The 24,444-nt window shown below is 31.9% G+C and overlaps 1 protein-coding gene across 1 annotated transcript; it reads right to left on the bottom strand.

The window, feature by feature from the left end:
- Positions 1-2,279: 2,279 nt before the first annotated feature.
- Positions 2,280-20,356, bottom strand: LOC126747057 (uncharacterized). Its single transcript, XM_050455550.1, has 5 exons — positions 20,225-20,356; positions 19,825-19,940; positions 18,580-18,676; positions 17,579-17,713; positions 2,280-2,536 (listed from the first exon to the last, which is right to left on the bottom strand). Exons 1-5 carry the CDS (start codon positions 20,265-20,267, stop codon positions 2,280-2,282), a joined length of 648 nt encoding a protein of 215 aa, XP_050311507.1. The 5' UTR covers positions 20,268-20,356.
- Positions 20,357-24,444: the final 4,088 nt, after the last annotated feature.

Genomic DNA, 24,444 nt, shown 5'->3' with positions numbered 1-24,444 from the left:
CGCCAGGTACTGACATTTTAGAATGGAAGACAAAGGAGAATGGTAAGTAACAAGTAACATCATTAATAAAAATGCAAGCCAGTATGAAGGTCCAAGTACAAGTCGACAACAAGAGTTACTTGAATATATTGAAGATTCCGACGACTCAGTTAAAGATACAGATTATGTTAACCAGTCATCTTCATCATCTTCGAGTTGTAGTACTTGCAGTGCATCCTCAGTTTCTGACTCTTCCTCTGAAGAAGAAAATGTGAAACCAGATGATATTCAGAAAAAGAGCAGGAAAAGAAAGATTGGTCCAGAAAATTGGTCCAGAACAATATTTAATAGGGTATTAAAAGTGTCACATGTCATTCTCAAATAATTAAAATATTTTTCTGTGTAAGAATGTCTCATTTCATTAAGTAATTGATGGTAGACACCTTGTTCTTTTCGTTTCCTGAAAATATCTCTGATCCAAAATCGTTTTGGGGTATATTTTCTAGAATCATTTTTGGTATACAATAAAAAAAGAGATAAAAGCAATACATTTTTTCGGCGTCGCTGCGTCTCTATAGCCAAAACCCTTTCATTTTGTACCTAATAATGTAATAATTTTTAGAAATGGTCCATAGTAACATTGTTTATATCCTTTAGGATAATATAACGATCCATATTATATTATCCTACTGATTTGTGAAAAAACACCAACAAAAAATCCTTTGAAAAATAATAAAAACTAGAAGAAATTTACCAATTTTATAATATATAATGACAACAAACAAAAAACGTAAACAAAATGTTATGTCATAAGTCATAGTTGTCAAATAAGTCCGATATTGTATAAAAAGTTAAATTTATTTCAACTTCATCCGATGACGGAAGATTTCTTAAAATTTTCGTATGGAAGTTGGCGCGAAAATTGTCTAACCAATCAGAGTTCCGTCGGATCATCGGACCATCGTATGACGGATGCATGAAAAATAACCATTAAAGACTAGTTAGTCTGCACTGTCACAAAAAAGGGGTACCTACACTTAAAGACAGGGAGGGTGGGACTTATTTACTTCACGAGGACTTATATAATTACAATCGAACTTCATTACAGGTACGTTCGTTTGATTTAGTAATTAATTATATTACGTCCTCGTTCTGTAAATAAGACAACAATGTAGATGTTTAAAGAATTTGTGCATCTGTAGACTAACACAGGAATCTTTTATTACAAAATTAGAAATAAAAACAAACAATCTAGTGGCAAAAAACTTTTTAATAAGGCATAATTGTTGAATAAACTAAGTATAACCCTAAAGTTTAAGTAGAGACTTTACACTGCAAATGAGACTCTACTCTAAACAAAAAACAAAAATAAAAAATTTTCAAAATCTATCAGCTGTTATATTTTTAGCTAATGACTAAATGGTAACAAAATAAATTAATCCAAACAAAACAAAAAACAAGTAATCAAAAAATATATACAAAATATAGAAATATATTCTATACACTAACTTTTTACTATATATTCTATACACTAACACAATTTGTATTCAAATATTATATTTAAATAACAAGGTTACTTTAATTAATCTAATATAGCCCTTGCATAAGAATACGGGTCTCTTATAAAAGTTAGCAAATGTTTTTGAGTGATCGGTTCAGCCTGCTGCTGACCTAATAACATTCATCGAAACACCTCTACGATCTGCTAGAGATGTAGATGCGTGTCTCGTAGAATGGGACCCGTATTCTGAGATATTAATGCTTGACTTAACCATAACATTCTGGATCCATCGAGAAATTGTTTGTGATGACGCATTGTGATAGGGTCTTTTAAAGGTTATGAAAAGTCTATTGCAATCTGAATTTCGCATGGATTCTGTTTTGTTCAAATAAAATAATAAATTGGTAGCTACGCAAATGGTCTTATCTTGTTCATAAAAAGGTAAAGAAATGGTGGGTTATTTTCTACTTGGCCCAGAAGTTTTTATTCGGTTACGAATGAATATTTGACCCCCTGGGAGGAAGATTTTATATCTTGACATTCTATTACTGAGAGGGTCTGAATTCTCTGGCCAGAAGTGAGGGCCAACAACATGGCCAATTTACTTGATATTAGTTCCATAGAAACAACTTAATTTATTAAAGACTTAGATAATTTAAAACCTGCAAAGGATCCCAAGTATTAACATATTTAGGTAAACTGGGTCTTAAATGAAAGACACCTTTAAAAAACCTTTTTACACGGAAGTCTTCAGCTAAAGAGGGTCCTTAAATTTGGGCTATAGCAAAACGATAGGAATTTAGTGTTCCATTATGAACAGCCCCTGCTGTATTGCTCTTGCAAAAATTGTAAAGACTTCAGTTGAGGCAGAAAAACAGTTCTTGTTTCTGGAATGACAGAACGGGTACCATTGTTTAAGGCCCGAGTCATACTGTTTCATGGTGGAAGAAGTAATTGATGCCAGGCAAACATCCACCGCGGCCTTTGGTGTCCCCCTCTTTTCTAAGGCCTGCTGGACAAGTATCCTGTTGCCTCCAAAGAGGGTGCGACCGAGACCTATCAAAACATAAAAGTAATTCTTCGTTAGGTTTTAAATAAACAGGAGGTATCTTTAGAAGAGATATAAAAACGGGGTACCAAGGCTGGGTGGGCCAATAAGGTACAATTACAATACCCTCTGCTTTATCTTTAATAATTTTCTGCAAAACTTTAAGAATTAAAGAAAATGGCGGGAAAGCATAAAATTTAAAATCTTTCCAGTCAAGAGTAAAGGCATCTACCTCAAATGCATGAGGGTCTGGGTGCCAAGAAACAAACAGGGAACATTTGGAATTGATGCGAGTTGCAAACAAGTCTATGTCTGGTCGCCCAAATTTTAGAATTACCTGTTTGTAAAATTTATCGTTCAATTCCCATTCTGTTTCGAAATCTAACCTTCGAGATTCTGAATCTGCAATCACATTCTCCTTAGTATTGATGTAAGAAGCATGGATAGCAAGATTCCTCTCTTCACACCATTGCAAAATTTCCCGACAGAGGGAATTTAATTTAGGGTACTGAATCCCCCCCATTCGATTAATGTAGGCAATGGCCGTTGTATTATCGATACGCAGAAGAATGTTTTTTATTATTATGATTACTAGCACAGCATTTGAGACCAAAAAATGCAACCTTCAATTCTAAAAAAATTATGTGCTCTTTCTTTTCTTCTAATGACCAGAAACCATGTGATTTTATATTGTTATAGTGAATGCCCCAACCTGTTAAACAAGCATCTGAAAAAATTTCTAGATGGAAAAAAATTAATTTGACAGAATAACTGTTTTCTAAATGTGTTAACCACCATTTTAAATCTTCATGAATCACTGCGGATATATTTATGACTATATCATAATTACCATCTGCTCGCCTTAGTGCTAAAAACTTTTCTCGCTCTAGGAGCTTGGTATACATCCAGCCAAAACGAACAGCTGGACATACAGATACTAATTTACCAATAATTTGAACAAAAGTGCGAATTTTATAAGTTTTGGACCTTAGCAAAAATTTAACACATTTTAAAAGATGAGGCTTTTTGTCATCTGGTATACACAATGTCATATTTAGTGAATTATAATTAAACCCCAGATAACGACATGCCTGAGAAGGGGTTAATTGGATTTTATTATAATTAATAACAAAACCCAAATGTTCAAGAGAATTGACAGTTTTTAAAACATTTTCTTGACAGTCTTTGAATGTTTTACCCAAGAGCAAAAAATCATCAAGAAAAAATACTGAAAGTAAGCCTTTTCCTCTGAGGTGAGAAAGAACAGGTTTCATTAATTTAGTAAATATAAATGGGGCTCAATTAAGGCCAAATGGCATACAATCATATTCAAATAATTCACCGTTAAACATAAATAGATGGCAATTAAATAATAAGCATTTTTAAGATCTAGAGTAGACATGAAAAAATTTTGATAAAAATGAATAATGTTGGAAACCGTTCTTTGGTCTTCCAGCTTAAAATGTTGTAAAGAGACAAATTTATTAAGAGACTTTAAGTTTAAAATTAAACGTTTAGAACCGTCAGGTTTTGGCACTAAAAATATACTAGAGATATATTCTCCTCTACAATGATCTACTTTATTAATAGCACCAGAAGCCAACAATTCGTCAAGTGACTCCCTTAAGGCAGTTTTTTCCGAGTCTGTCCACTGCCTCTTGGAAGGCCTTAAGCATTGTCGGGGCTTAGTTAAAAAGGGAATTTTTAAACTTGATATCCAGGATAAAATATTTTTTCCATTTTTCCAAAAATTTTGACAAACGTCCTACTAAACTAACCTCATCGTCTATCGACTGTGTCTCGGGGCTGGACGGGCGACGGTGGACGGTCGACGACGGTCCTGGTTGGACGACCTTTTCTGGGTCGCATTAAGGCCAATTCACACATACGGTACTGTGCGTCGACTGTGTCGTAACCGTGCACCGACTGTGCTGTGTTGTGCATATTCACACTATTCATGTTATTACGTGTTACAGTTAGTTTGTATCATGGATCGAAGAGAGGAGGACGTAGTTATAGCATGCGGAGCGTATCTAGTATTAACGGAAAAAGTGAAAAAAAAGATTTGGATTAATCGTTTATGGAGAGCTCGGGAGGAAGAAGGAGAATTTCACACAGCATTTGCTTGACTCAAAGATGATCCAGAACAATTTGTTCGATACTTTCGCATGACATTCTTGAAATTTGACAATCTGCTGAAGCTTGTAAAACCAGACATACAAAAACAGAACACAAAGTGGAGAAGATCTATATCCGCAGAGGAAAGATTAGCATTAACTTTGAGGTATGTTGTTCATTATTAATACACATAACAAGTATTTAAACAATTATTATATTTTCAGTTACTTAGCATCAGGTACTTCCCAGTACCGTCTAGGAATGAGCTATAGAATTGCCCCTTCAATAGTACAATCAATTGTAGTTTCCACTTGTGATGCAATATGGAGAGTTCTGTCAAGAACAGAAATGCCTGAGCCAACAGAAGATCGTTGGAAAAAAATAGCTGATGACTTCTGGACAATGTGGCAGTTTCCCAACTGCATTGGTGCAGTTGACGGTAAGCACGTTCAAATCCAGGCTCCCAAAAATAGCGGATCTCTATTCTACAACTACAAAAAGACATTCTCTGTTGTTCTCATGGCACTTGTAGACGCTAATTATAAATTCATTGTTGTTGATGTTGGAGGTTATGGTAAATCGAGTGATGGAGGTATATTTTCAAAATCAAATCTAGGACAAGCATTGGAAAAAAGTAATCTTCATGTTCCGGGACCAAGAACATTACCTAATTCAGATGATATTGTGCCATTCGTGATATTAGGAGATGAAGTTTTTCCTTTAAAAGAAAATCTATTAAGACCTTATCCAGGAAGCACAGCACGAGATAATGAAAACCAAAAAATATTTAACTATAGACTGTCAAGGGCTCGACGTGTGGTTGAAAATGCATTTGGCATCCTGATTCAAAAATTCAGAATCTTGTATGGTAGACCTCAAGTGAATCCTGAAAACGCTGATAAAATTATTTTGGCCGCATGTATCTTACATAATTACTTACGAGATGACGAATCTGAGAATAAATCGGGCCTGCCTGTATATGAAGAACAAATCTCTACTTCACAGCAACTTCCACTAAGGGGACTCCGTCGTTTGGGTGGGAATTCAAGTGAAGTAGCTATAGGTGTAAGAAATACATTCTGTAATTATTTAAACACTACAGGCGCGGTACCATGGCAGTTGGAGGTAGTAAGAAGAGGTATACCCTACCAAAATACAGAGTAATTTTGTATTATTTATATTATTTGTCGTTCATATCGAGATATTGCATATTGGGTTAATAAATATTACATATTTATTAGATAACTGTTTTATTCTTAGACAGCTACATACATACGTCAACTTTACAAACATAATAAAAAACTTAAAATATTTTGGTTTCATAACGTAAATGGAATTCATGTTTAACAGATTAAAAAAATTGAAAAAAAATTGAAACATTTTACATTGCCTAATATCTATCTTCAGTTTGGTTGGAGGTCCTTGGCAGTGACGGAGGATGGTGTTCGGACTCTGTGTAGCCGGTATCTGGAGAAGGAAGATTTTGTACCCATTGACGTCTTCCATCTATGAAGTTTGGAGAATACCCATCTTCAAATCGATTAGAGGACCCCGGCAGTAGCTGAGAAGGGTGTTGCGATACTGTGTAGCCGGTATCTGGAGAAGGAATATTTTCAACCCATTGACGTCTTCCATCTATGAACTTTGGAGAATACCCATCTTCAATTCGATTAGAGGGCCCCGGCAGTGGCTGAGAATCGTGTTGGGAATCTGTATAGTCGGCATCTGAAGGAATATTTTTCACGCATTGCTGTCCCCCACCTGTGGAGTTCGGAGAAAACAATGGTGGAATATAATATGTTTTCTGATGAGTTTTGGTAAATTTTCTTTCTAGAATGGTCAGTCTTGGCACCAGTACGAAGTTGCGTAGCTTCACTAGCTTCTGATTCTTCCTCTCTGGTTTCTGTGTTATCTTCCACATCATCAGTACCGTGTTCGAGACTGTTGTAACTAATTCTGCTTTCTATAGAATCCCGCAGAAATAAAAGCTGTAGTAAAAGTAAAGATATTTCCTTCTCCTTTTAGCCCCAGAACCAGAGGCAATATTCTTTTGAACATCGTACTCTCTTTTAAAACATGTCCTAAGATTTTTCCATCTTTTTTGTAACTCGTTTCCTAAAAAAACATTATGTATATGATATGATGTATAAAACATGATGTATATTAGACAATTTTTTTTTTAGGTATTTAGCAACGGGAAATAGCTTTGCATCACTACATTATGAATATTTACTTGGAATTACAACGATACGAAAAATTGTAAAAGACACATGTGAGAAACTTTGGGAATGTTTGGTGCCACTCTATATGCCAAAACCGGATCATGATGACTGGATAAGAGTTTCCAATGAGTTTAATGAGAAAACACAATTTCCCAATTGCATCGGAGCAGTAGACGGGAAACATATTAGAATAAAAAGACCTGATAAATCTGGGTCCGAATTTTTTAACTATAAATCTTTCTTTTCTACTGTTCTTCTAGGCATTGCAGATTCCAATTATAATTTTATATATGTTGAAGTAGGATCTTATGGATCGACAAGTGATTCCAACATATTTAAACAATCGGCATTTTCGCACTTGCTTGACAAGAAGGAATTAAATATTCCGAATGAAAAAAATCTTCCTAATGATGAAAATGGAAAAGCTATGCCGTTTGTGCTCGTGGGAGATGAAGCTTTTGCTCTCTCAAAATTCGTTTTGAGGCCATATCCAAGCAGAAATTTAACCGTAAAACAACGAATCTTTAATTATAGACTTTCGAGGGCACGTAGAATGATAGAATGTACATTTGGAATTTTAGCCAACAAGTGGCGTATACTCCACAGGCCTCTAGATACCCAAGTTGAATTTAGCGACTCCATTACAAAAGCATGCTGTATTTTACACAATTATGTGAGAAAACTTGATGGACTAAATTTTGAAGACACCTTTTATGAATGTCCATTGGAAGATATTCCTGCTCTTGGACTAAGGAGCAACAATGAAGGGTATACAGTTAGAGATTATATTGCAAATTACTTTATTTCTCCTCAAGGGTCTGTTCCTTGGCAATATGATAAGATTTAAAAATTTATGTTCTGGTCTTTTGTGAATATACAGGGTGTTTTTTAAGTTGAGGTTTTTCTTTTAACACTAAGTATATAGAACGCAAGAAAATAAGAACTTTTATAAGAATAAAATTTTGTCTTAAATTGTCTTGTTTCTGAGATACAGGGTCTTCACGTTTTACATTTTGCTAATTTAAACACACTGTATTTTGGAGGAAAGCAATTTCGATGATAAAAAATGTGATTATAAAAAACTTTATTTTTTATTTAAATGCAATGAATATTTTTATTATTTGGCAGAACAAAAATTTGTAATTTTTTAGGCCATTTTTATTTAACATGTTTTTTCATTCATAACCGAGAAATCGATTGTTAAAAAAAAAACTTTTATAATTTGTGCTTTAAAAACGACATTTTGTAGGTCAAAATAAGAACAAAAGTTCCTATAGAGAGATGACCTAAATTGCTTAGTCTCCTAGCAAAATGAAAAATTTTTACACCCTGTATCTCAGAATCAAGACCTTTTTGGACAAAATTTTATTCTTATAAAAGTTTTTATTTTCTTACATTCTATATAGTGTTAAAATGTAAACCCCAAATTTAAAAACACCCTGTATATGCTTGAATAATTCTGTAGGTATGTTGAATCTGTGACTTGATAAACATCGTCGTTTTTCTACTTCAGTAATAAACAATTCAACATCTATAGCAGCCATTTTTGTTGTAATTTGCCGGCTTATCGACAAATATTAACTGCAAAGCAACTTTTTTCAAAGCAAATCACCAGTGAGCGCGATCCCGTTTAAAACAAGCTTGTTCTATTTTATCAGCAACTGTTTCGTCTCTCAAAGAATCCAACAGGTTGGAATTTTTTAGTTGCCGCAACTAAATAATCACCTGTGTGCGGCAGATCATAAATATTATTGTGTTCTATTTTTATGATTAATAAGTTGCCTATCTAAAGTTGCCAGTGTGCGGTAGGCCTAATGGTCTTATAATTTTGCAATATGTTTAATTTGAAATGTTAAAGAAAACATAGTAAATTATATTTTTTAAAGGGCAAAAAAATTGTAGGCAAATATTTCTGTTTTACTGTTTTATCACATTTTAAGTAATTTTTATTAATCTTTTAAATGTATTCAATATTAGTATTGGTATTTTCAATCCTATTTAAGTCTATAAAATGGAAATGAAGTTTACATTTAAATTTACATATGACCAACAAGTACTTTTAACATCATAATTCATTGAATTTATCATAATTTGCTTTGATACTTATAAACTATAATTGTCTTATAGCTTTAGCTACAGTACCACTTGACATTAATAGCAACTTTAGAAAATAAAAGGCTTAAACAAGTACTAAAACAGCTAAAAATGCTAAAGTACCAAAAGCCCAATCGCACTATAAGCTGCTAAGAAATGCCCAAGTTATGTTGTGCTAAAACAATAATCCAATCAGGTACATTAAATACTAATTTTATTTTTGTCTGGTTGGTCAATGTCATTAAAGATTTTAATGCCTACTATGAATAGACAAGTTTAATGATTTTATATTTTTGCAATATATTTAATCTGAAATCTTAGAAAAGAAAACAACAAATTACATTATTTGAAGGGCAAGAAAAAATTGTAGGAAAATATTTCTTTTTTTTTTCACTATTTTATTACGTCTTAACTCATTTTTATAAATGTATGAAGTATTAGTATAGGAATTTTCAATTTTAGTTTCTAAAATATTAATAACATTTACGTTTAAATACATGACTGGCCAACAATACTTTTAACATCATAATTAAAGTTATCATAATTTGCTATAATGATAAACTATGATTGTCTTATAGCTTCACATTATGCAGTACCACTTGACATTAATAGCAACTTAAGTAAATAAAAGGCTCAAACAAAAGTACTCAAACAGCTAAAAATGCTAAAGTACAAAAAGCCCAAACACACTATAAGCTGCTAAACAATGTTTAAGTTATGTTGCGCTAAAACAATAATACAATCAGGTACATTAAATACTAATTTTATTTTTGGCCGTTTGGTCAATGTTATTAAGGATATTTATGTCTAATATATGAGCATACTTATCTTATAATTTTGCAGTCTGTTTAATCTTAAATGTTGGTATTCTTATTATATTGTATTATCTAAGGGGCAAAAAAAAATATAGAAAAATACTTAAAAACAGAATTGAATGTTAATACTTGAGCAATTAACAAAAAAAAATAATATTATACATATAATGGTCAACAAATTATAAAACAATTATAATAATAATCGGCAGAATTCACGTATAGTACAAAGGCTAATACATAAATGAGTACCTACACAAATAGCTAAAAAAAACGCTAAAATAAAAGGTACTAAAAGCCCCAAAACAGTACAAAAATTACTGGAAATTGCCGGTTTTATTTTTTATACAATTACGTTCATAATTATGTAGGAATTTTTTTCAAGTTGACCAATCTAATAATATTATTAATTTGTCCTATAAATCCTAAAATGAGAAACCTTAGAAAAAAATTGGCACTAAGAGTATTAACAAATTGAGTATTATTAGTTAAGACATTTCATCGTGATATTATTAATAAAGGCATACTCTTGTTATTTTTAATATCTCTCTAAAGAAAGAATTAAAATATATTTTTATTTCAACAAATAAAAATATATTTTGGCAAATGTTGACTAGTTGGCCCCGCAGCAACATTTGTCTATTGCTTTCGAAAAATTAATCATTTCTTGGATATGCAATACTGATGAGTCCATAATGAGGACGAAACAATACGTTGCTCATCATAGTCTCATAACCTTTTATTTAGGAACCATTTACATCATGATCAACCACTTGCTACCAAATATATTATAATTTAAAGGAAAAACATTCAAAGGACTCAAAAATGGGCAAGAGGATTCATCCGACGACAGCGACAGGATTTAATGCACAGGAATAAGAAAATAATTACACATTCGAGGGTAGATGGATTTGGTAAGATACCATTAATAGTAAGTACTTGTAAAGTAGTAAAATGAAGTAATCTAAAACTATCCTTTCTTAACTAACATGCAACTTTCTTGGCGATTCGAGTAAGAACAACGAGTTATCTGAAGCCAACACCATACCAAGGGTCGTGTCCTACTAAGTCGTTGTTCACCGGTCCCAAGGAACTCACGTTGTGGGGGCCAACTAAAACTACCCGTCTTAGCTGCTTTATCCACTTAAAATACTCGGATACAGGGCAAATGATAAACTACGAATTGCTCGAACTCAGAACGTAATTTATTCATACTTGAGTTATAAATGATAAAGAAAACAAATAAACACTTCTTACACAGTTATTGGGAGTATTTAACAAACATTAAACTTAAAATTTACATGAGTAATCGCATGATTACAGAGGGCCAAAACACGGCGGCCGCGCGACGTTACTTAATCGTTACCGAATCGATGACAATAGACGACTAACTTATTGTCCGGGGAGCGGGGAAATAACACTTATGTCACCGAACATAAACTAGAATAGAAGGATCACTCTAAGCGCCGCCCAAAATGTTGCCTGTCTCACTCGCTTTCTGATGCTACTCTTTTTTGCTGCCCGGTGGCGACTGCGTTATACAGGGGCGTCTTCAATATTAGAACTATAATAGCGTTGGGCGGAAATTTTGTACTTTAAAAATGCCGGCGATATGTTGCGTAGATGGCTGCAGAAGTGAAAGAGGATATACATTTTTTTTTAAATAAAAATGGATTAGTTCACAGAAAAAAATACACGCTTTTCTTCAGTATATCTTAAATATCTCGGAAAATTGAGATCTTACAAAAAAATCTAATAAACAAAAGTTGGTTTAAAAATAAAAGATTGGCTTTATAGGCTCTATAAAGCCAATATGGCTCTATAGGCGCCGAGATACAACTGTGTAAACATAACCCCTTTTTTTAGATAACAAAATATAATGACGTAAAATAATAACTTGAAATAATTTTCAAAAATCACGTTTCTTAGACAAATATCTAGCACGTTTTTTCAAGTATGTACTATCAAAAACTTTAAAAATAAACTTGATTGTAAGTCATTAGCATAAAAATTAAAAAAGTTAGGAATAAAATAAAAATAATTGCAGTTTTAAAAAAATTTATCATAAAAAATTATGTATTTATTTCAAAAATTAAAGCGTAGCCTTCTACAATGGACTATATACATATAGGTACCAATAATATGTTCAAAAAATATCAGCGATTTAGAGTACATATTTTTTTTAAATCGTGATTTTAATCTAAAAAAATGCAAAATTTTTGGTAATATTCTGTTATTAGTGGTGGTTTTTAATAGTGAAAGCTATCCGATTTATTATTAGTTGCATTGCAATCATTTAAATGATATAAATTTTAGCCACTTATACCGTCTAACCATACTAAAACTGCATTTTTTTCGTCATTAAGGGTGGTTTTTAAGGGTTTAAGTTTCAAAATATTGATGTGTACTATAATCCCCAATGTAAAACTATATTTATTTTGCATATTTATATGAATTCTAGGTTGTAAAACACCTATTTTCGTTTTATTTTAATTTTAGTGGTTTGTTCTTTCATCCCCTATTTCAAAAGCAAATAATTAGGCATTTAATAAGTTTTTTATTTAACTGCCTTTTTATATTTCACTGTTACCGAGTTCCATATGCTGAGTGTTGTTATCACATTATTATGTAAATTTAATTAAATATTTAAAAAATGGCTATATTAACGAAGTTATTATTAATTAAGTGTATGTAATATTAGGTAGGTAGTTTCTTGGTCAGTTGAGAAAAGAGCATGAAAGGAACATAAAGCTAAGATTTAATTGTGTACATTCTAATAAACTTAATTTTAAAGCTATCTACCAAGTGTTTTTCTTACAGTTATTTGTTCAAAAGAGATACTTAATAATATTCTTTCAATTTCATTTTAACAATAATACAAAGTGCCTTTAATTTCAAAAAATTCCATATATTACACGCTGCCCGCCGCGATGTACGAAAATATTCCTTATTAAAAATGTTTCAAACACCCCCCGTATCGTAAAGGATTGCCGCCGAAACTAAATAATGATTTACGACCGCGTAAAAAAAGTCGGCACTGTTTAGAAGTCCCCACTTCAAACGGCCGCAAGAGAGTGAACCTACTGTCTTGTTCTTTATACTGTGCTTATGTCTAGAGGCTGACCCACTATTCGGAGCGGTGTACTGTGGGTTGCATATAAAACATGATAAAGTGACAGATGATTATCTATTTCTATTCTAACCTCAAAAAAATTTGTTTCATGACTTGTATGTTTTTTTTTCGCGAAAATGTCCGGTACAGAAAGCAGGAGTTGTCTCGAGTGCGGAAAAATATATAAACGTGTTAATGAATTAAGAAGACATGTAAAAAGTAGCCATCCGGAAAAATTAAATTTAATTGCGCCTTTAAAAGTGCTTCAAGGGGATGTTTATAAGTGTACATATTGTAATAGACAATTTAGTTACAAGCCAAATTTAAACTTTCATGTGAAAAATGTGCACTCAAATGTTCCAGTCTCTTTAAATGTGCCTGCTGAAGCTCAAAAGGCAAAACAAAAATATCCATTGTGTAACTTCAATGCCAGCTTAAAAAGGGACTTTGTTAAACATTATGAGACATTTCATAGTATTCCTATACAGTGTGACACAATTCAATTGTCAAATCATGATGAGTTTATGTTGTGGAAGAATAAAACCGAAAATGAGACAACAGCTAGTTTCGTTAAAGAAAAAGGAATGAAGACAGGAGTAATAAATTACATATGCCATCGATCTGGATTTTTTACTTCAAAAAGTAAGGGCCAAAGACATCTCAAAACACAAGGTAGCAATAAAATTAATGGGTTCTGCCCTGCCATGATAAAAGTTACCCACAGTGATGGAAAATATGTGGTTAATTTTATAAAAACTCATGTGGGTCACCAAAATACAATTGGGCACCTATTTCTGTCATCTATGGAAAGACATGCCATTGCTACAAAATTAGCCACAAAAATTCCATTTGAAGCTGTTTTGGATGAAGTAAGGGATAGGATTACAGAATCAGACAACTTACAAAGGAAGCATCTTTTAACAAAAAAAGACCTTTACAATATTGAAGCGAGTTTTAACCTTAGATCAACAAAAAATAGTAAGGCACAAAAATGGTGCAATTAGTTTAGAATCTTGGGTCAATGAAATGACAGATACCTGTGTTTTATTCTACAAGCCTCAAGATGTTACCATAGATGAGTACCCTCGGTTGTGTAGTGATGATTTTATTTTAATAATCATGAATAGTGGTCAACTAAGTACATTTAAGAAGTTTGCAAATGGTTGTATTTGTGTTGATGAAACTCATGGTGTTAACAGTTATCAATTTGAGCTTCACACACTGTTAGTCCTTGATGACTTGCGTCAAGGATTTCCCTGTTGTTTTTGCATCTCGAGCAGAAGTGATGAAACCATAATGACTTTATTCTTCAATTGTGTAAAGAAAGAAAGTGGGCTTATTGAGGCAAAGGTATTCATGTCTGACATGGCCGATATGTATTACAATGCTTGGTCAAAAGCAATGTCTGGGACATAATTCCGGTATGTTTAACTGTCTTTTTTATGTTATAATAATATTATCAATTCATTTGTTAGCTTATATTGCACATGGCATGTTGATCGCGCCTGGAGGAAGAACCTTAATTTGATCAACACCAAAGAAAAGCAGGTAGTTACTATTTTATAGATGACTGTGTACTTTTAAAAATATTATTTTTTTCAGGAATTGGTCTATAAAAATTTAAGAGTTCTTCTCCAAGAAACAGATCCCTCTGCCTTTGAACAAATGCTAAACAGTTTTTTAAGAAACACTCTTGATGATCCAAGTACTTCAAATTTTGGTCTTTATTTCAAGTCAAGTTATGCAAGTAAAGCTATGTCCTGGGCATACTGTTATAGAATGCATTCAGGATTAAACACAAACATGCACATTGAAAGAATGCATCGTACCATTAAGTATATTTATTTTTGTGGGAGAAATGTTAAAAGGCTTGATAAAGCTGTAAATGCCCTTATGAAATTCATACGAGACAAATTATTTGACCGATTAATTATCCTAAACAAAGGTAAACTTTCCTCTAAAATTATACAGCTCCGGAAAAGGCATAAAACTAGTTTAGATTTAGACATATCTCTAATTACAAGCTTTGAAGACACTTGGCAACTTGCATCCTCTTCAAAAGCTGAAATGTACAGCATCAATAAAAATGACATTCATTGTGATTGTCAAATTATTTGTACAGATTGCAAAGTATGTATTCACAAATATTCATGCAGCTGCCTTGATTCTGCAATTGCATGGAATATGTGCAAGCACATTCACTTACTTTGTAGGTTTAGGCAACTTGAATAGTCTGAAACACATGTTTCACAGGGATCGTCAGAGGATGGTAAATACATAATATTTTATTTTCTACAGTATAAATTATTATTATCTTTTTTTAATTGCAAACCTTTTAATTTTTTAAATACATTTTTATGAAAATATTATCATGGGTAAAAATGTATAAGACTGTTTAGGAAATTGTACCATCACAATGCATGACAAGCCATTAAAAAATGTCGACCCTGTATATCAGAGGTAAATTTATTTGGAATATGTACTTTCGTTTTTGGGTTGGTGTATGGTTTTATTTGTTTTAGCCTGCTATGTATTATTTATATAATTAAGGAGATTTTTAACTACATTTTTTTTGCATGAATAAAGCACCCAAACCTTTTATTTTATTAAATAAATTTAATGTATACCTTTTTCTTACCAAGTGGGGTAAATGAATTATTTGTTTTTAAAATTTACAGTTACCTATAATTGCAAAATTGGTAATTTAACTTGTTATATTTAAAGTAATATGCATGCATTTGGTTTTGGGTGATGGTATTTGCATATTTAATAATATTTTATCTCGTGTTTTATTCTATCCTTATTTTTAAATATACTAATTACTAATAATATATAATATTTTGCATGAAAATTGATTTAATTCAAGTATATAGTTCTATTTTTGTCATTTTTTTTAATATGAGTTATATTTTTATAGAAAAAGAAATGAAAATTGTTTGTGATGAAAGAGCAGTTGAATCAAAAACTCTTTTTGAAGAACTTGACAATCAATCATCTTTAAAAGGCAAAACATTAACTGTAAGAAAGGAAGAGATGTTGCGACACTTGTATGTTATGGTTAATGGCATTAAAACAGAAGAACAATGGAAAGCTTTGGAAACATTGGTTAATCCAATTGAACCAACTTTGGCAGCAATCAACCAACAGTCCATCAGTAATTTTAAATTGAAAGATGCAACACCAAGTCATTCAAAAATCGTAAAACAGAGAAGGCTGTTTAGCACAAAGAAAAAAAACAAAAAGAAAGTACCGCTGTCTAAACCTACAAACGAAGAATGGAACACTCTGGCGATAAATTTGCTTAATTGATTAAGCAAATTTCAAAATTTAATTTGTTATCATTATTATTATTTAAACTTGTAGGCTTTTTAAAGTACGGAAAGTTTAACTATATAAATAAATATTCGAATAAAATGCGCGAAGCTTTTTATACGATTGTGGTTTTATTTCATTTTTTAATCAAATTGGCATAATATCAAACAGCCAAATAATTAATTTATATTTTAATTATTAAACATAATAAAAAACACAATTTAATATAATTTGTTTATTTATATTATATTAATAAATACATACTAATAATCTCCCCTATACTATCAAGACTTATATATTGCACCTTTCAAATCTGTAACTATCGAAATAAGGAAGCTGTCTCTTTTTCCATATTTATTTGTCTTCCACTGCTGCAATTAAAATAAATATGAGCTAACTTATTAAATAATAACAAAAACTTACCTCAAAACTCATTATTGCACCTAAAATCTCCGTCTGTAACTATCGAAATAAGGAAACTGTCTCTTTTTTCGTATTTATTTGTCTTCCACTGCTGCAATTAAAATAAATATAAGCTAGCTTATAAAATAATGTCAAAAACTTACCTCAAAATCCTTATTTAAATTTACACAAAGAGCACTGAATAATTATTATTCCACGATGCGATTTTTTATGTTCAATCAACTGTTTCAATGATTCGAATTGAACCTAAACATTTTTTATACTTATAATATTATTATTTTTGGTGTTCGGAGAAATAATTCTATCAGATTATCTGAGGTTATGTACAGCAGAAAATAAGAGAAGCAACCCACAATACAATATGAAAGCTGTCAGTCTATTATGTTTTATAGGCAACTCACAGTACACCGCTCCGAATAGTGGGTCAGCCTCTAGACATAAGTGAAATAACAGCGCGTAATTATAAATAGATTGACAGATGAGCGCTGTTGCCACTACACTTAAACTAATTATGAAATTAGGGGAAAATAATACTGTCCCGAACACACGTCTACAAGAGATTCGAGAACCGCAAACAGAATTAAATTCATAAAAATATAAGATAGAGAAGGGTAAATAAGAAATAATAAAATTAAACATGGAGAATATTTTAAAGGAGATTTTTTTCATTACAGACCATTTCACTTGGCTTATTGACTGAAGACCGTTTTTTACTGAGAGCGCCTACTGTACAATAATTGAGCTCACGGTACAGTTTCTCCGGGAGAACGTAGACCAAAAAATGTTCCAAAATATAACACATGTATGTAGTATAGACGTATAAATATATGCATTTGAAATAAAACGTTTAATTATTCAATTTTTATGATATATTAATTTATTAATTATACTAATTTTATGATTAAAACTTAAAAAATATTTAAAAATAAATATAATAATTTTTTGGGCCTCCCCTACTGCCCCTCCTTCCTCCCCGGCCCCTCCACCCTCCTCTCGGTTCAGCCCTTTCTTCTCTATCGGAAGGGCCCTCATATGGCCCCCTCCCTATGCGCCCCCTAAATATTCGGGCGCGGCCCCCCTGGATTCTTTGTTCTATAAAGAAAATAAAATTAAAAATATAAGTGTATTCAATCTATACAGAATATATCACGATCGATGCTGAAGTTGAAACATTAACGGAATAAGGAACATTGCATTTTTTAGAAAATTTAACAACATATAACAAGCGAAAATATTATTTTTAGCGATGCGACGTTGCTGCTCATACTAAAAGGTAACATCATGTTTGGTGTTGTAAATAAATCACCCTGTATATGCTAACCTATTTGAGTTTGTGTGTTTTTTTCTGGTGTTGTCCTATGCCAATCTTTAACGATTTTCATTTGATTTCATCGCCATATACGAAAAATGCTATAAAGTTTCGGAAATAAAAAAAATTATAAAAAATGAACTTTAATATATTATTATGAAAATGTAAATACGTAAATTATTCTTCTAGTTTTTGAAGTATTTTATTCGTATTTTGTAGTTAAAAGTTGATTAGTGAGATTTATTCAGGGTTCTACTTACGTTTAGCATAATATTTTCTTTTATAGTCTCTGATGTGTTCCTAAATTTCATTACAATATTATGTATTTATCGCACATGGCTTAAAAAAATCGCTAATTATATTTAACAATAAGCCTAAAAGAGTGACTGAATTTACCAAAATGTCATTTTTATAGATATTTCTTTCCAATATAATTATTCATCTCAAAACATTTTAGCTCGTTAGATCCCATCCCAATCCCTTATCGATGTTGTCAAATTTTCAAAGAAGTCTGATGTTCCCTTATTCGTAAACGTTTAACTTTGCATCGATCGTGATTCACCTTCATATGTTTCATAAAATGTAGAAAAAATCGAATAGTTTTTTTCTCCAAGAGTATTGTCCACAAAGATTAAAATATCCAACTAACCCTCTCTCCTTTGAATTTCCCTCCGCTCTTCCTCTTCTTTTCTTTTTTTTTCTTCCTCCCTCTCTTTACACGCTTCATTTTGTTTTTCTTCTAAAAACTGAATAATAGAATCATTAGTTATTTTTAATGAAATCATGTAATAGTTATTTTAAATAATGCATTAGACGTAGATAGAAAACGATCCAAAAGATTTTTTTTTGAAGATTTCATTGCTGTGATAAAAAACCTTATCAAGATGAAGCACTGTATTTTTGTCGAAGTATTAACGCTTACATCGATAAGAATAATACGTTCCAGTACATTGAAATTGAGCGAAAAGCATATTCTATAACAAGGAGTACGAGGGCGAAATAAGCAAAATTTTATCAGAATTTTAAAATTCGCACATATTATATACGATACTCTTTCTATGACTATGCTATTTTAATTTTAAATCAATTTATTTATCATTCACAGTTGTATGAAATGTTTAGCTTTTTATATTCAGATATATATACCTTATTTAATGATTTAAAACATAATTGTTGGTGATGATGGTATAAAAGTAAAAACAGGATAGTTTTAGATAGCGCCCAGGCTCACTCATATCGTATTTTAAAAGAAATATTAAACATTTTAGACAATTTAAATGTCAACAAATACAATTATATAGAGATAATAATTTAGAGATAATTTTAATATAAAGCAAATTACGAAAGAATATGCAATTATTTAATTCTGTGATGTAGTAAAATATATAATTTAATTAGATGATAAATGCACCAAGTCTATAGTTTATTTTGGTAGAATATACTTATATAAGCTAACGCTTATACTTACTACATCATTAATTAGTTATACTACTATAAAATCATATATTTCCTTGGAGAAATAAAGCTTTTTTTTTACAAAAACAAAAGTGAGAATAAATATTCTTGCACTGATTACGAAATGAAATCATTCCTTTATTAAAAACTAAATCCAAGTGCATTTATTTTGTATGATGAGCTAAATAATAACTACTTAAATCTAATTCTAGGATGAAACTATAAAGCATACCCTGATTCCTGCGAATCATATAAAACAAATCTGATATTCAAGACATAAATTTTTGACGAAATTAAATAGCTGATAAATAAAACTTAATTAATATAATAAGTAATTATATTATCGAAAACTAACGTCGCAAAAAAAACTATTTAATGTAACATCGTTCACTAGCCATGTGAATATTAAAAAATTACTTATAAATAAGATGTAACATACCTTTAGCCGCTCGGCCATATAATTTATGCCCTGCAGGACATGGTCTAATTGCCCTTGTAAGGCGGCCTGTAAGTCATTTTTGGGCGGAGGGGGCTCCACACTACCCGATGACGTATCTATGCAAAAATGAAATAATAATAAATATAAATATCCGAAAACTTTTTTATGTTTAGTTTACAACAATGTTTTCTTAATAAATATGGCATACTTAAAAAAAAAACGTTCGCTTTGTATTCCTAAAAGCAGACGAATGAACAGTTTTGCTACAAAATTTTCGTGCAAATTAAAATAAGCATCTTCTATCCAATATATATTTACTTACATAATAATATATTTTTATTATTTTACCAAAATATGTTAACAATCACAATACATTATTACAAAAATTATAAATACTTACTGGCTTCCTGATCCATAGGTTGTTGTGGGTTTTCTTCTGCCATTTTATTTTCATAAATTACAGAATGAACAATGTTGTATAGTCTGGCAAGTGGATCTGAAACAGCGGCAGGAATGTGGGTCAAAATTTCGACGTTGCCACGTTTAACCTCAAAACGTAATTGTGCGGGACTTACTTTCTAATAATATGCAATATAAGATTTTTTACAATAACAAGATATAGAGGGTAAAATGTTAAGAATTATAATCTAAATAGTTATTCCATTTTGGCTTTAATACGCAATTGTTTTACCATTAAATATGATACAATTAAATGTTTGTCCAAAAAATGGATCATGTTTAGTAAATCTGGCAACATTACGTTACACCTCTACATTCCTACGTCTACTCCTATACTTCTTGTATAATAGGGGTCAGCCATTATGAACCTGAACGCTTGTGATTGGTTTCCCCCGCCGCACGTGTTTTTGTTATGAATCATTTCGACAGTTCATTGGACAGGGTCTTTGTCACCTGTTTACAATGCTTGCTGCCGTTTCAAAACATTGATTACTATTGAAGGGTGGACAGTGGCGTAGGTTTTATCGTTGATTTTTGGATTCCGTTTATTTTATATGTTATTTATTATTTTGTTTTATTTGTGGCTATTAATTAAAAAAACTAATATTAGTGTTGTGTATACCTAAGTAGGTAGTGTAATTTTCTTAGGTTTGGAGTTTCACTGTTTTATTACTTACATGAAATACCTATTATTTAATTTTTTAGTTTGTTTTATTATTGTCTACATATATACGAATAATAACATTTATTATAATGAACAAATTCACTGAGGTCCTTCATAGTCAAACGAGGGAAGTGATAGCAAACGTACAGGTAAGTTATAATAATTTATTTAAAAAAAAGTGAAATACATTGTGCCTCTTAAAAAAACAGTAGTTTATATTATATTTTATTGCTTTTTGTATACCAACTATGCATTCAAAATGTTGTTATTAGGATTTGCGATGAAGAAGCTGCAAATAATTCGATGAAATTGCCTCTTAAGCGTAAGCTTGATCGCGTTTCCCTTTATACCGGAGTCTCCGTATCATCTGTGAGAAAAATTCACAAGGAAGATGAAGAAAGGCGACAAAATAACCCTGATGAAATGTTAGCCAGTCCAGGGAAAAAACGGCCACGGAAAACTGTCGTCGAAAAAGATGACAGTTTTCATTTTTAAATAGTTAGGCATTGTATCACCAGATTTTACCTGTAATATAAAGTGATTCCGACAACTAGAAAGTTGTTACAACTAGAAAAAAGAAAATTAAAAGAAGAGGCAAATTTTTCTTATTCCAGGGAAACGCTTCGTCTTTTATTAAAGTCAAATGGCTTTTTTTGGCGTAAGTGTCAAAATAAGAGGAAAATCTTAATGGAGAGGCCCAATATTCTTTCCTGGAGATACAAATATCTTCGCGAAATACGAAAATATCGTGAAGAAGGCCGAAACATTATTTACTTGGACGCAACTTGGGTGGATAACGATTTGACGTTCAAGAAATGTTGGCAGAGCGATACGGTTACTGGTGTTTTAAAAAATATTAGTTCAACGGGTAAGCATACAATATAAAACAGTGTGTATAAGTTACAGTCATATATTTTTTTACGGGCAAGGACCCGTTAAATTTGAGAAATATATATATATATTTTAAATGATATTTTAGGTCGGCTAATAATTGTTCATGCAGGTTCCGACAAGGGTTTTGTGGACAATGCCTGTTTAATATTTAAAGCCGGATTGGCCACAGTTGATTACCATGGCCAAATGAATAGGGAAAATTTTACTAGATGGCTCACGGAAAAACTTCTGGAGGATAAATTCTGGGAAACTGACCAAATCATGGAAGAAATCGAGCCCCTTGTCATCACAATAGGAAATGAGGACAGTGACAATAATGGCAGTAGTAGTGAAGACGATAGTGAATACGAGGCTGAAGGTAAAGAAAACGAGCTCGCGTATTTCACCAGTGAAAATAAAAACATGTTTAAGTGAAGTGTGTGAGACTTAAAAAAAAACTGTAGCGTTTTATTTTTCTACTCTTATTTTCACTAACGCTCCATTGATATTTCATTAATTTCAATAATTATATTACTAATTTCAGTCAACTTCTTTTATCGATATTTCTTTAAATTCACACTGTCAATGACACATTACTACTGTAACGCATTACTCTCCTGGTTTTATTATTCATGCTTTCTGTTGACGGTCCGTCACTCTTCTGGTTGGTCTTGATTGATGTTTTCTCTGATTGGATTGACATTGACAGCTCAGGCGAGAGGTGGGGTCGTAACTTATTTAGTCGGTACTGCATCCATTTTTCGAGGACTTGTTCCCGTGTCGCAGGTAGAAGCGCACGTAAAAGGCCAGTTTTTTATTTTCGAAATTTGTGAAGCAGGAAGTGGCCAATATGGTTTATAATTTATAGTCCTTAATCTTGTTCCTTTAGGGAACTGTTTATTTCATAATTCTGGTGCAGGATGCCCGAGATTTTGATGGATAGATAATGAAACTTAGCAAGGTGAGTGTGTCACATTTTGAACGCCATTCATTTTTATCGACAGTGAATACAATGGCAACCGTTGTTTTAGGGTTTTACTTTTCCTTATTCTTCTTCAATTATTGATGGCTGCAGGATTTTGATTTCCCCGGGAAATTGCTGTAAGCTGTGGAGCTGGAGCCAGAGTTAGAGCTATTAGTAGAGATTCCCAGTCCGGATAGCTAAGCTACAAATGGCACACATTTACAGCCTTGATTTTGAAGGCCAGCCGTTCATTTCTTGGAGGAATATACAGGCCAGTTTATTCCATTTATTTAAATATTATTAACCATAGACTTGACTCACATATTAAAATTTTTATTAATATACTTTTAAAATCAGTTTTTTGCTACAAATATTTAATCAACATCATAATTTAATGTGTCAATTTCTTATCTATAATTTTAGTTATTTTTTGTTCAGTATTTTTCAGTACCTTTTTTGGTAGTTAAGTAGATATAACTCGGTTAAGGCTGATATGCCTTAGGTAAAAAGGTTCATGAACTTTCCCCTGCGTAAAACAGATATTTACTAAAAACTTTAATAATTGCAATTTATTTTCCAAGTGCTGAAATCTACCTAGTAGTGAAATCATAATTTAAATGTTACTTTTGTCAAATTTATTTTAATCATGTCAACATTATTCATATTTCAATTCATAATAAATTATTAACATTTAACAGATTAGAAAATGAGGTGTATACATATCTTTGGTGTAAATATAATTTGGTTGTATTGTTAAGATATTTTTTTTTTTTGCCTCTTTAAATCTACTTTATCCAGGGTCATTTAATTGAAACCTATATACCAATTCTTTTTCTTAGTTTTCTTTCATTCATTAAAAAAAAAACTAAGTGGCGCCCTCTTATTTAATAGCTATAATCAAGATTATATTCTTTAATAGCCAGTCATAAGTGAACCTTCGAACAATCCCAAGCCTCCAATAATTCTGAGCTACCGTCTGCAAACTCTTGGCAAAATAGTAACACTGTAAAGTTAACGCCACAACATAATAACGAAAAATTAGGTAAGTCATTTACCTTATATTTTTCTCAAATTACCTTACTTTTTCGGAAATACCAAAAAGAGTGAAAATTTCGCATAAAAATTCCCGTTCCTAGTTTAACCGAACTTTTATCGAAAACATCTTGTCGGACTTGCATTGTCTTATTTATTTAATGTAACACGACGTTTCGGTTGGTAAGTATCTCCAACCGTTATCAAGTGTAAACTGACAGCAAACTACTATTCTATAGTCTTATATACTAGATGTGTGCAGCGATGTGGAAAGGAAAGTCATCCGTGAGAAGAGTTGGGGGGGAGGACACTACCCATACCTTACATTAGGGGTACATCGGAACAAATCCGACGCATTGCCAGCAAGTACAATATTAGAACTGCCTTTAGATCTAGCACCACTATCAGAAGCGTGGTATCAAAGACCAAACCAGATGGCATGTTGGATATCAAAAATTACGTCTACCGGATCCCATGTGAGTGCGGTGACTCATACATAGGTGAAACGAAGCGCCCCCTAGAAATCAGAGCGAGGGAACATCGCAGCTGGACCCAAAGAGGAGAGGTTTCCAAATCCGGAATAGCAGATCACGCGTGGCATAATGGACACAATATCCACTGGTCAGAA

This window comes from Anthonomus grandis, chromosome 18, assembly GCF_022605725.1.
Source record: "Anthonomus grandis grandis chromosome 18, icAntGran1.3, whole genome shotgun sequence".
NCBI lineage: Eukaryota > Metazoa > Arthropoda > Insecta > Coleoptera > Curculionidae > Anthonomus > Anthonomus grandis.
The sequence above is the reverse complement of the archived record's forward strand: the minus strand, read 5'-3'. Positions and strand labels throughout refer to the sequence as shown.

What these genes read in the sequence shown, in the direction of transcription:
- LOC126747057 (XM_050455550.1), bottom strand. Translation starts at nt 20,267, where the DNA reads ATGGCAGAAGAAAACCCACAACAACCTATGGATCAGGAAGCCA. An exon ending in ATATGGCCGAGCGGCTAAAG is followed by an intron (nt 18,677 to 19,824) that starts GTATGTTACATC and finishes TCTATTATTCAG; the next exon opens with TTTTTAGAAGAAAAACAAAA. An exon ending in GGAAATTCAAAGGAGAGAGG is followed by an intron (nt 17,714 to 18,579) that starts GTTAGTTGGATA and finishes TTTTCTTTATAG; the next exon opens with AACAAAGAATCCAGGGGGGC.